This window comes from Sciurus vulgaris (assembly GCF_902686455.1).
Source record: "Sciurus vulgaris genome assembly, chromosome: 3".
Taxonomy (NCBI): domain Eukaryota; kingdom Metazoa; phylum Chordata; class Mammalia; order Rodentia; family Sciuridae; genus Sciurus; species Sciurus vulgaris.
In genome coordinates this window covers 129680190-129692697 of record NC_136463.1, presented here as the reverse complement: position 1 = coordinate 129692697, position 12508 = coordinate 129680190, and the positions used below count along the sequence as shown (strand labels likewise).

Genomic DNA, 12508 nt, shown 5'->3' with positions numbered 1-12508 from the left:
CCAGCGAGAAAGTTCATGGATGCCAGTTCTACATTTTTACACTCAGGTTGGCCAGGAATCTCCTCCGAAGCTGGGTTTCCCAGTTCTGGCACGGCCTTTCCAGATTGGCAGAAAGACCCTGTGAAGGGCGCGGGAGAAGAAAGTCACTCTGCCGCTTGCCGCCTGTCGCGAAGCTTCTGCGCCTCGCCTACAAGCCTACCGGCCTTTTTGCAGCCACCACCCACCTCCGCCCTTACTCACGCCAATTAATTGAAAACTTCACTTTCCCAAGGACCTTTGTTTCACTTCCTTTTCCAAGTTGCCAACTGCAGAGAACTAAGAGGGGCAAGTTAAGAGGACACTTTTCACAAGCTAAGTAAGGGCTTGTAATGGGAGCAGCCCAGAGCATCTAGGTCGGACTTCTAGGGGCTGGGGTAGGCTTCTAGCAGCTCTGGTGGGGCTAGACCCACTTCTGGGATCCTGTTGCCAGAGTTTTAGAGACCACTGTCTCTTTTTCCTCTCTGCTTCAGAGCCCCAGCCCATCATCCCCTGATCTTACCAACTAATACCCAGTATGGGTCCTGTGTCGAATTTAGAGTTCTGTTTTAGGAGCAGTATTAGTTAAGGGGGACCAATGGTGCTAAGGTGCGGAAGCCCTCAGCGTGAGCCAATTTGTTTCTGTGGCATCAACTCTCCAGGCCAGCCTATCTCCAAGAAAATCACTCTCCTAAACCTGTGATTGGTGAGGCCGACTGGTCATCCAGTCCCACTGCTCCCAGACCAAAGACAGGTCCTGAGTAACATGAAGGAAAAAAAAAAAAAAAAAAAACAAAAAAAAACAGCAAGGCTCTCCTGGGCCTGGCCTGGTATTTCAGGGTGGGCTGCTGGTGTTGGGAGTGTTGACACGCAAAACACAGTAACCATAAAAGGCTCAAATAAAGGGGAAAGTTATGAGAGAGGTGCTGGAAAAGAAAAGCAAGAGAATTAGTTTGACCTTTTTGAAGTCCTAGTCATGTTCATGATCAAATTAAATTCAAGACAGGAACAGCCTAAACTTTGCAGAATTGTAGATAATAGAAGTTTGCTGATGAGAACAATTTTGACTACTTGGAAAAAGGCAAAAGTTAGCAATGGAAGCTGGATTGCATTTTAAAAAGGCCAACTAGGACAGGTGACAGGGTTGTGGACTTTTTGGAAGGGATTGGCTAGGGATTCACCCAACAATTTTAGTACCACATCAGTAACCACAGGCCACCTAAGACACTTTTTGTTTCTTGTTCTTTTTCTCAGAGCAGGAAACACTGAGATACTTTAAAATTTTCTCTACCTAAGAAACAAAAACAAAAACAAAACCCCAGATTCATTGAAATATGTCTAAGGCATAAATGGAACCAACGGATTTCACTTTCTTAAAAATATTGGTAGTTTTGCGCTCTCGAATTTTAATACCATTTTCTATCTGAAAAATATATTTAAGTGATCAATTATATGTTAAAACTAAAGAAAGTGAAATCAAGGTAGGAAGAAAGAATCCATGAAGTTGCTGCTTTCAGGCAGACCATTACTTTTGGCTTAAATTTCCATTCAGTGAATTAATTTTCCTGGAAGGAAAATTTGAGTTAATGCTTAGGTTGAGACTTCTTAATCGGGCCCTGCTTCCAAATGCCCTGAGAATCCTTTGCAAGACTTGAGGTTTCTCTGCCCATCCCAAAAGATATTCTGGAGATTGGGGAGATTTTGAATAATAAGATTTGTCTCTTGCTATCCTGATGCATGCCTCCAGAAAAAAATTTAAGGGCTCAGTCCAGTAGGAGGGGGTTAAACCTAGGAAAGAGGCTCTGACTTGGCCCTGCGTGGGCCTCTTAAGTCCCAGAACCCCAGAGCAGCTACTGCTATTGGAGCATAGGGCCATGGCTGAGTACTAGGTAAAGTCGGGACTGTTATGTTATTGGAGTAATGATGTACATAATTAAATTTGTAGAAACATTTCATTTAGCTTATATATCCTATATCTGAACTGATTTCAGATTAAATTTAATGGGAATCATTTTCTGTGGTTGCCTTGAAGCACAAATTGAGTCCTACATCTCTATGTGTGTGTGTGTGCTTGTGTGTGTGTGTGTGTGTGTGTGTGTGTGTGTGTATCATATTGGGATCTTAATAACGGAAATAGGTTTTGTTAAATGAGTCTTTTGCAATTACAGTTGACTCCACATTCTTTCATGTTCTTCATGAAATGTTTTGCTACACTTCCTGATTTGGCTTAAAAACTCATAACTCTCTTAGTTGCCCATAGTCCCACTTTATTCTCCCAACACTTGTTCTTCTTCCTCCTCTTTCTCCATAAACACCTTTTTTTGGTCACTAATGCTGTTATGGAAGTAAACCTTGCTTTTCATCCTTGTAGATGATCTTTCAAATTATGCTCCTGTCCTGAGTTGGAATGGGTGAACATCTAATGTAATTTAGATTTAGATTTTTTTTCTGTGCTGCAGATTGAACTGGGGGTAGCTTTGTTGAAGCTGTTCTGCTTGCCAAAACAGCAATGAACTCAATTCACCACATAATCAGTGGCTATTAAGACCAGGATGACAAGGTCCTATCAAAGTGGGATCCTGGGGACTCCTTTGAAAGCATTTACCTTGATAGCCACAACCAGGAAGTGCAGGACACCCTACTAATTAACCAACTTGTAAGAAAGTCAGAGTTTGTACAAAGAGACTTAATTCCAAATAAAGTCTGAAGTCCAGTGGAACTGGCTGGACAGTATTCTCAACCAAGTCTATGTCCTGCCAACTCTGGAGCTAACTTTCCTCTCCAGACAATACCCAGTCTTACTCAGGCTGGAAATTTCAAAAGAACAAACAAGCAAAAACCAAAACCAAAACACAACCTAGGATGTAGAAAAAGGGGCTCTAGCAATAACTAGACAGTGGAATCCTGCATTTGAGTAGTTGGTTATGTAATCTGTTTGGATTTAACAACAAAAATAGGTTTTATTAAATGAAAATCATTTGCAACAACAAAGACCCACTCCAAACACAAAGCGTTATTTGGTGAAAACTGATTTGCCTTTCATAGCGCAGCACCCCTCCTTTGGGATTGAGAGAACGCCTCCAGTCTTGGAGGGAATTAAAGAGGATCTTCCCTGACTGACCAGCACTAACATCACCGGGAAAGGAGAACGGGAGGGTGGGACCACAGCTGGAGGACCTGGTGACTTGTTGCCCTCCTCTTTTTACAAAATAAAAACAGCATTTGCTGTTTTGTCAGAGATCTCCCAAGGTGTGGAGATGACCTATAGGAATACACTTTTCTAGCAAAACTAATGTTAGCTTAACCCCAATAAATGCTCATTATTCGATTGTTTGAGATAAAAGAAAATAAGTCTATCTACCTATCTCCATTTCGCAGAACTCAGTCTTTACGGGGAATCCACGTCGTGATCACCAGCAAGGCAGTGATGAAGCTAGGAAAAGTGCCTAAGCGTGAAGGAGGAGTCCAGAGGCAGGAGGAGGGATGCGAATGGTCGGGCTCCGCTTCCCTGCCTGGAGGCGCGCAATTCCCCACGCCTGGCGCTAGATGTCCCTGCAAGTTCTCCCGTCGCTTCTGAGGGCAGAGGAGCTAGAGGTAGGCGGTGGGTCTGTGTAGCCCCAGTGTCCAGGGAAAAAGTACTCACCCAGCTCAACTATAACTGTCCCCGGTGTGTCGCGGGATCTCAAGGGAAGAGGGAGAGAGGAGCAACTAAATAGACCCAGATAAGACAGCGAACCAAAGGCTTGCCTGATCAGGGATGGGGCATGAAGTCTGTAGTGCCAAGTCAGGCCTGGTTAGTCAAACCCTCCGTCCTCCCTTATAAATTGAAACCTCCAGCCTTGGGGACTTCACTTAGCCTAAAGAAAACGTGCCATGGGCTTCCAGCCCAGACTGTGGCTGTTCTACTATCCCACCACACTCTGTGGCCCCAGCTCTCAAGACAGCATGCCTCTCCACTGGATGGTGGCCTCAGCTACCTGGAACCCTTGGCTAGGAAGAGGAGAACCAGGCCCAGGCTTCCTTGGTTCTGCTACAGCTCTGGCTTTATCACTGCACTCCCCTCTGGCAGCTGAAATAGATTTTTATTACCTGAAGTCTCAAGCCAAAAATATTTATTCACCACTTCACCCTGGAGGACCCACAGCAAATATTTAGTCTGGAGGCCTAACACCTAAAAAACAAACAACCAAACAACCAAATAAGGCTTTGTTCATGTGTTGTTCATTCTTTCAAGCAAAAAGTGCCTTTTAGATTATATAAAGAAAGTCCTTCCTGCACTTCATTCCACCCCATCTTAAAAATTCCTGCCAAGCTATGCCTCCTGCCTTGGATTCTTGTTGTATTGAATGGGTCCTGTGCCCTGATAGTGGGTAGGAGACTTTGAAGGAACCAGACACTGCATCTAAAAACTTGGAACATTTGACAATCCTGATCCCAGCCTTAGCCTCTAGATTCTAGGGGAGGTGCAGGAAATTACTGTATTTCATCAATAAACATCAACAGTACTGTTCTGGTCTTCTCTCTACCCTTTACATAGGTTCAGTGTTTTTTAAGTAGGCCTGAATTTACATATGACAGGCAAAACATGAGAAAAATAAAACAAAACAAAGTTATTCAAAACTTGGAACTACCTTATAACTTTTATATGACTGGAGATAAATTTAAATCATGAGCAAGTTCCTGAACCTGTGTGTCAAAGAAAGAGTGAGAATGTAAATAATTTCAGAGTTGCTGTGAGATTTAGAAGATATAATAATACTTGTAAGAAGTACTGCAGTTTAATAGTAAGAACGTTATATACATTAGCCAATATTACAACATCTAGTGAGTATGGAATCTAGTTAAATTAAGGGGCATTGAATATTGAAATGGAATATTCACTATGCTCCATGAAACATTGCTAAATGCAGTTTAGTGAAAAATGGTAGATGTCGTTTACTGTGAATAGTTTCCATGACATGGTCTCGAGTACACTTTTCTGAATAAACGTGTTAGAAACGCAAATATTAGCGTTATTTAAAAGGTGCAAAATAGTTTTTAAAACCACTAATGAATGAAGGTGCCGCCCAAAAATGGTTTTGTTCCTTTTCAATAGACTGAGGTCGGGTTTAGCGCTGCCTTTGGGACCACAGGCGCCAGGTCCCAGAGGAAGCGAGGAAGTGGGAGACCGTGGGCTGGGCGATAGAGGAAGGGGTGGCTGTCCACACCCTAGCCCCCAGCGGCTGCTGTGTTTGAAAAGCCTCTTACAGCCGCCAAAACCACGAGGAAAACAGATGGGGGCGCCAAACGACAGCAATAAAGGCATCAGCGGATTTCCGCTCAGGCAGTGCCTCCCTCGCCCCCACCGCCACCAGGACCGTGGCCCCCCACGGACCCGAGCCTGGACCAAAGTGCTCCATTTAGTCCCCAGAGCAAGCGGGGACTGAGTAGCTGGACATCCTTCCTAGATCAAGGGGCAGCGCCTGCTAGGACTTGTGGATCTTGTTATTTGAGTTGGGGAGCGGTGGGGGCGTCCACAGAGCTGGGCTCCCAACGCGCCAATGGCCCCAAAGTCTGCGCGATGAGAACGCGAGAGCTCGGTTTTGAGTGGTAACCCGGGCAGAGGCGGACGTAGATCGCGGACAGAATCCTCGGAATGTTGCCGAATGCCCACTCTACGTTCCCAGCGGTCTCTCTGCCCCCAGCCACAGCGTGCCTATTGAGCTTTTCGTTTATTACCTTAAAGAGGTGGAATTGATTTTCTAAGCAAAGCTCGCGATGTTGAAGTAAGTTGGCGCCAAGGGGAACAGTAGAGAAACTTTTGGCAATGACATATGTTATATATGTATATAAATAGTCTTCACACCTCGCCTCCCCTTACAATTCCTGACGCGCCCCCAATGGGTCTAAGGTTAAAAGGAAAGCGCCAACAGAAAGATGGGCAAAGAGACCTTGGGTTTGTCCCAACACACCCTGATGTGTTGGGTGTGTCAGAGGGAGGAAAGGAGGGGGCCCAGGTTGGGTTCTGAGTTGGCTGTGGGGCGGGGATGCAGGACCCGCGCACTGCGCCCAGAGTGCCAGGGTCTTCTGGCCGCTTTAGAAGCTCAGAAGCTGGACCTCGGTGTCCTATCCCTGTTCTCGCTCTGGTGCCATGGGCGGGCGGGCATAATGCATCTGGAGGTCCGGGCAGGGTGGGGCACAAGCGCGGGAGGAGATGAGGAGCGGCCTTGAGTGAAGATTGATCTTCGTTAAAATGGTTGCCACCGGCGTCATTATGACTATCAAAGTTATCGCCAAGAGCCTCAGCCGCCAACCTCAGGCCGCAAGGCGCAGCAGCAAGGTTGGTCGGGAACTCTCCTCGCTTGGACTCACCGCTGGGAACACCCAGGGCCACAGGTAAGGAAGGGGCTAGAGTGGAAAGGGAGGAAGGAGGAAAGACACAATCAAGGGCAAAATGAGGAAGGGCAGAGACAGAAGGCGGCTAAGGCTCCTCTTTCTCCCTTTCAACCTCGAAATCCACTTACTTGGCCACAAATAATCATATTTGAGGAGGGAATGGGGAAACTGGTAACCGTAAAAAGTGGATTCGAAGAGACCGGTACGGCACTGTAAATTGTGACTATGTTTAAAGTTAAGCTGCCGAATTCTGCTTTCAAGTTGTCCAGTGTAGTTCACTAAGCCCAGAGAAAATGAGTAGGCGAGAAGCTTAACCATCAGCAGGAATACAAAAGTAAAAGAACTAGGGACTTCGAATTCAGAACAAACTAGGCAAACTGTTAGAAAAATTAGAGAGGATCTAATGATTTCGGTTTGGAATCGCCAGCCCAACGTACTTCCCAGGCCACGTAGCAAAGAAAGCGTTTTCAAAACTCTACAACTGTACAGATCTCTCCTCTCTCTTCTCTCTTCTCTCCTCTCCCTCTCTCTCTCTCTCTCTCTCTCTCTCTCTCTCTCTCTCTCTCTCTCTCTCTCTCTCTCTCCCCCTTCCTCCCCCCCCCCCCGCCTTCTGTGGGAGGAGAACACCCAGGCTGAGACGAAGAAGTAGCTAGGCAGAGAACTCAGCTTCCTATTTGTTAAATAAAATACATATTTGGTTCTGAAAACAGAAAGATAAGTAATCCAGACAGGAGCGGCGCAAGGTCTTCTCCTTACGCAACTCTTCCTGCATCCTCCCCCTTGTCCCCCCCCCCTTACTCCCCCAGCTTGTAAACGTTAAAAAAAATCTTCCTGAGGATCTACTCTGGAAAATCAAAGCATTATCTATTATTTAACACATATCTGTGTCCGTGGAAAAATGAGGAAGGCGCTGCATGATTAGGACCTAAGGGGCAACCCAGCAAACTGAGAGCGTAATGATGCCCCTAAATGAAGGGGGAAATGTGCCGCGGCGCGCTCTATTAATCAGACTGTCAATTTCACCCCCGAGGCCAAACCCCCGGGCGAGCAGAACTGGCTCCGAACGGGCAAAGGACCGGAGCCTTCTTCCTCACTTCTTGCCTCTTCTCGTCTTCTACCTGGATCTATTTGTCTGCTCTGAAGCCGCCTTCATTACCCACTGACAGGAGCGTGTATTTATTTGCTTATAAACCTGTTACAATAAATGATTATTCGAACGGCGTCATTCGTACCTTAATGACGAGCGGGCGCTACTTTTTGATGAATGACATCTCGGTCTCGGAAGGATGTATGGGTCATTTTGACCAGTCATTCCCTCGCTCTGGCATCCCACAATTTTTCCGCCTCCCTCCAAAAGAGATAATAATATTTAGAGGCGCTTGCTGGGGCTGAATGAGAATTAGCCCCAGGCGCAGCCCATCATTAGGACGGGACAGCCAGGCCACTGTGACATTTTTTAGAAAGCTGAGATGATGGAAAGAATAAGAAAAGAGATGATTCTGATGGAGAGAGGGCTCCACAGCCCTACGGCCAGCAAGAGGTTCTCCAATTTGTCCGACTCCGCTGGCAGTGCTGTGCTCGAGGCCCTGGAAAATTCGCAGCACCCAGCTCGCCTCAGCCCGCGCCTACCGTCCGCCCCCCTACACGGCGCTCTGGGAGACCTCCCCGCCAAGGGCAAATTCGAAATAGACACTTTGTTCAACCTGCAGCACCCGGGCAGCGAAAGCACCGTCTCCTCCGAAATCGCCTCTGCTACTGAGAGCCGCAAGAAGCCGAGCCATTATTCAGAGGCGGCCGCCGAGGCCGACATGAGCAGCGACGTGGAGGTGGGCTGCTCGGCGCTTCGCTCCCCCAGCGGCCTCGGCGCTGCGCCGCTGAAGGAAAACAATGGCAAAGGTAAACGCTCAGCCCGCGGACTCCACAGTCCGGTCTTTCTTGCTCCTCCGCGCACGCACTAGTTCTTCCCGGTGGCTTTGCCCTTCTCTGACCCTCCGCAAGCAAGCTGTACCGAACTTGCGGGTGCAGGACGCATGCTAGGGACTGCCCACCGGTTCCACTCCTTGAGCCTTCTCGCGCGGTGCAGGCCTGCGGAGCCTGGAGCTCCAGGCCGGCGCGCCCTGGCTCCTGAGTCCGAGAAAATATTTCTGTGTGCTAAGAGGTAGAGCGAGCCGTCAGACCCCTACCCAGAGGCTGAATCGTCTCGGGGAAGGGTACCCTGAACAGCGTCTCTGAACTCTGCACCTCTGAGCTCTCAGGGCCGGGTGGAGGGAGTTGTTTTCTGGGTAAGTCAAGGAGTCTCTCCCGGCGCCTCTGCTCGACCACTTAGGCCCCCCGGAAGAAAGAGTTGAAAAGTAGATTCCACCCCCAAACGGCTCTGGTTTGAGCTGCGGCTGGCCTTGCCAAACTTAAAATATTTTTAACCAAATCAAAAACAAACAAAAACTGTCAAAGAAAGGTTAGAGGCTGTACAGAAAGCCACCCTGGGGTCTCCAGACCATCGCAAACGCAGAGCTTCTCAAACTGCGCCCCGAGGTAGGCATATTCCCTCGGCCAATTTTCCTCCTGAGTGGAAAAATTCTAATTATTAAAAAAATCCCCCAATTCCATTTCTATTATTTGGTTCCGAAGGGCTCTTCAAACTTTATTGATTCCATTAACAGCAGCAATTTGTAAGCATGACAGAGCCCATCAATTCCTCAGCGACTTTCCTTCCTGACACGACTTCCCCGATTGCAGGGCTCTAGGCCCCCACAGAGACCCATGCACTGTCGACTGTTTGTTTGTCAGGGTACGCGGAGAGCGGCTCCGCCGCTGGAACCACGACGTCAGCGTCGGGCTCAGGCCTCGGCAGCCTGCATGGAGGCGGCGGCGGCGGCGGCGGCGGCGGCAGCAGTGGCGGGGGTGCGGCGTTGGGCGGCTCCGGCTCTGGAGCAGATCAGGTGCGGCGCTACCGTACTGCGTTCACCCGTGAGCAGATCGCGCGCCTGGAGAAAGAATTCTACCGGGAGAACTATGTGTCGCGGCCCCGCCGGTGCGAGCTGGCCGCTGCGCTCAACCTGCCCGAAACCACCATCAAGGTATCGATTCCTGCGCGCTCCTGCTTTGGTCTCCCCCGGGGCGTCTGGGTTGATTTCTTTTCCCTCTTTCTCCTTTCTGGGTGGCTAGATTCAGCGAGGGCCTGGAAATCCGCGGGTGTTGTCACCCAAGGAGTTGGCTTATTTCTTCCTCCGATGCCGAATCCTAACGGCTAGCCGGCCTGGCTGACCTGGGAAGGCCCCAGAATGGCGGCGCGGATGGCTCAAACCCGCCCTCGCTTCTGCTTGATTCTGCCCAACGCCTGCCCAGGTGCCTCCTCGCCCATGCCCATGGTACCAGTTTTCCCTATGCGGCAAAGCCAACTGGTCTTTGTTCCTCTGGCACGAACCCGAGGTGAAACTTCATTTGTTCTTGATCTTAGAGATTTATTTTCCACATAAATCGTTAATACATGGGCAAAAGGATAGTCTTTTAAAAATCTATTGGGTTCAGAACGTAGTTTCCTGAACATTTTTTTTCTCTCGGGAAAAGGTCAACCTCCTGGGAAGAAAACACAACGAAATTGTGTATGTGTGTGTGTATATATTATTATTAATTTTATTATACGTCTGGGAGAGAGTCGGCAGGTTGGGCGACTTGGTGAACACTTAACGGAGCATTCAACTCTCTAGAAAAAAAGCAAACTTTATGGGATAAAAGGATGTGGAGGCCCTCCTCCAGTTTGATAGGGCTTTCTCTAATTTAGGGTTGTGACGAATGTCTTTATTAGACACTGCGTTAGGAGGGGGTAGAAAAGCCCCCTTCCCAGCTTATTGGGACATTGCTTTCGCCACTCATTTAAGGCAAATGATTCCCACAAAATCATCCCTTCAATACCCTAATCGGACCCGTGCCCCCAGGGGCAGGTCCTTGCAACTCCGAGGGCTCAAGACCTGGCACCGCGACCTCTCAGAAAAACTGTGCCACAGCCTCTTTTCAAAGGCTGTTCGGAATCCCTGTGCAAATCCTGGGATTGAGAGTTCGGTGCTCAGCGAGGATGGACACCGGTGGGTGGCGGGAGGGAGAGGAAAGGTTGGGTTGGGACGAGAATATGCAGCAAGAACTAGGAGAGTAACAGCCCAGGAGCCGCAGCAGGCAGACAAGAGATAAAACACTCTTCACTGAGGGAGGTGTGCCTACGGTGATCTTACACATTGCCGTCCACACTTTTCCCTACTGGGAAAGCAGAGGGCACTTGGGGCTGAGCCCAGGGCGAGAGGAGAAGGCCTGACCATTCGAAGACCCGGGAGGGGCCGGGAGGCCCGGGGCGGGGACTGGGAAAACGGGGCGATCCCTAACTCGGGCCGCGGCGCGGCTCTCCCCGCAGGTGTGGTTCCAGAACCGGCGCATGAAGGACAAGCGGCAGCGTCTGGCCATGTCGTGGCCGCACCCAGCCGACCCCAGCTTCTACACCTACATGATGACGCACGCAGCTGCCACCGGAAGCCTGCCCTACCCTTTCCACTCGCACGTGCCACTGCACTACTACCCGCACGTGGGCGTCACGGCGGCAGCAGCTGCGGCCGCAGCCTCTGGCGCAGCGGCCGCAGCTTCGTCGCCCTTTGCCACTTCCATCCGTCCACTGGACACCTTCCGCGCCCTCTCTCATCCCTACTCGCGGCCGGAGCTGCTGTGCAGCTTCCGCCACCCGGGTCTCTACCAGGCGCCCGCGGCCGCCGCAGGGCTCAACAGTGCTGCCTCTGCCGCTGCGGCCGCAGCAGCTGCAGCGGCTGCAGCCTCCTCCGCGGCGGCGGCCGGGGCGCCCCCCAGCGGCGGCTCCGCGCCCTGCTCATGCCTCAGTTGCCACAGCAGTCAGTCCGCTGCAGCTGCTGCAGCAGCAGCCGCCGCAGCCCTGGGCTCCCGAAGTGGAGGTGGAGGCAGCGGCGGCGGCGGTGGCGCTGGGGCCGCGGGGGGCTCGGACTTCGGCTGCAGCGCCGGGGCGCCGCGCTCCGAAAGTGGCTTCTTACCCTACTCTGCGGCAGTGCTTAGCAAGACCGCCGTGAGCCCGCCAGACCAGAGGGACGAGGCGCCGCTCACCAGATAACTACGTCGCGCCGCCAGGGGGCCGCGCCTGTTGCTCTGCGTGTGCCCGGGAGTCCCCTGTGCACCCGCTGCCCTCTCGGCGCGCTTCCCGCTGCTACCGCTGTCGCCAGGGGGCGCCCCGGGGTGCAGAGGTCGAAAAGAACCCACGAATTGGGGGAAAGGAGTCAGCGCGAAAGCCTGGCGGGCGTCCCCGCCAATTATTTCTATTTTTGTATTTTCACCCTAATGTCTCCCCTCTTTTCCCTCCTCTAAATGTTTCCCGCCATCTGGGTCCCACTTCCCGCCTCTTTCTGAGCTCTTGGTCTCCCCGAAGATAATCCCCTTGCCCCCAAACAGTTCTCTCGGGTCTTGAGCCCAGGCTGTGCACTCTCAAGAGCCCGGGTTACTCGATGGAACCACGTGGCCAGAAGCAATGGAGAACGACGACGAAGAGAGGAGAACAGTGTGCGCTAATGCTTGTGGGAGGCGGAGTCACCCCCCTACAAGGTTTATGCTGCTGCTCTTTTTCTTCTAACCTTTCCTTCTTTTCTTTAAATGAGGGTGGGAGGAGGTGGCAAGTTTTCTCTCAGCCTGAGCTTGTTAGGGGCTTTGTCCAAGGAGAGCGGGAGAATGGAAGTGTGAGAAGGCCAGGAGGGCAGATGGAGAATGCGGGTGGCTGCGGTGTGCTTGTGAGATAGTTAACTGTGTTGCCGGAGCGAGGTCCGTAGGGCTAGTAACAGCCTTTCCCGAGAAAGACAAAGCCCAGGTGGGGAGGGTGGAGGTCGCCTCATCCTTCTCGATCCACCATTGTTTCACTGTTTTCTCTTTGGTGTTTGGTTTCAGTGAAATGAAAATATCTTGCGTATTTTATGTAAAAGGTGATGACTAGTGAGGTTGCCAAACTAGATCAGGGAAGGGAACGGAAAGGAAGGCCAAGACGGATCATTTTAGCCTATTGGATAGGCATTTTCAGCTCAGTTTTCTAACTACCGGGTTCCACTCGATCTGGGAAATACTTGAA

General features: G+C 50.4%; 1 protein-coding gene across 1 annotated transcript; it reads left to right on the top strand.

Moving 5' to 3' along the window:
- Positions 1-7859: 7859 nt before the first annotated feature.
- On the top strand, positions 7860-11509 carry EVX2 (even-skipped homeobox 2; the record flags this gene model as incomplete). Its single annotated transcript, XM_079133319.1, has 3 exons — positions 7860-8286; positions 9178-9467; positions 10793-11509. 3 exons carry the CDS (start codon positions 7860-7862, stop codon positions 11507-11509), a joined length of 1434 nt encoding a protein of 477 aa, XP_078989445.1.
- Between the last annotated feature and the right edge of the window lie 999 nt (positions 11510-12508).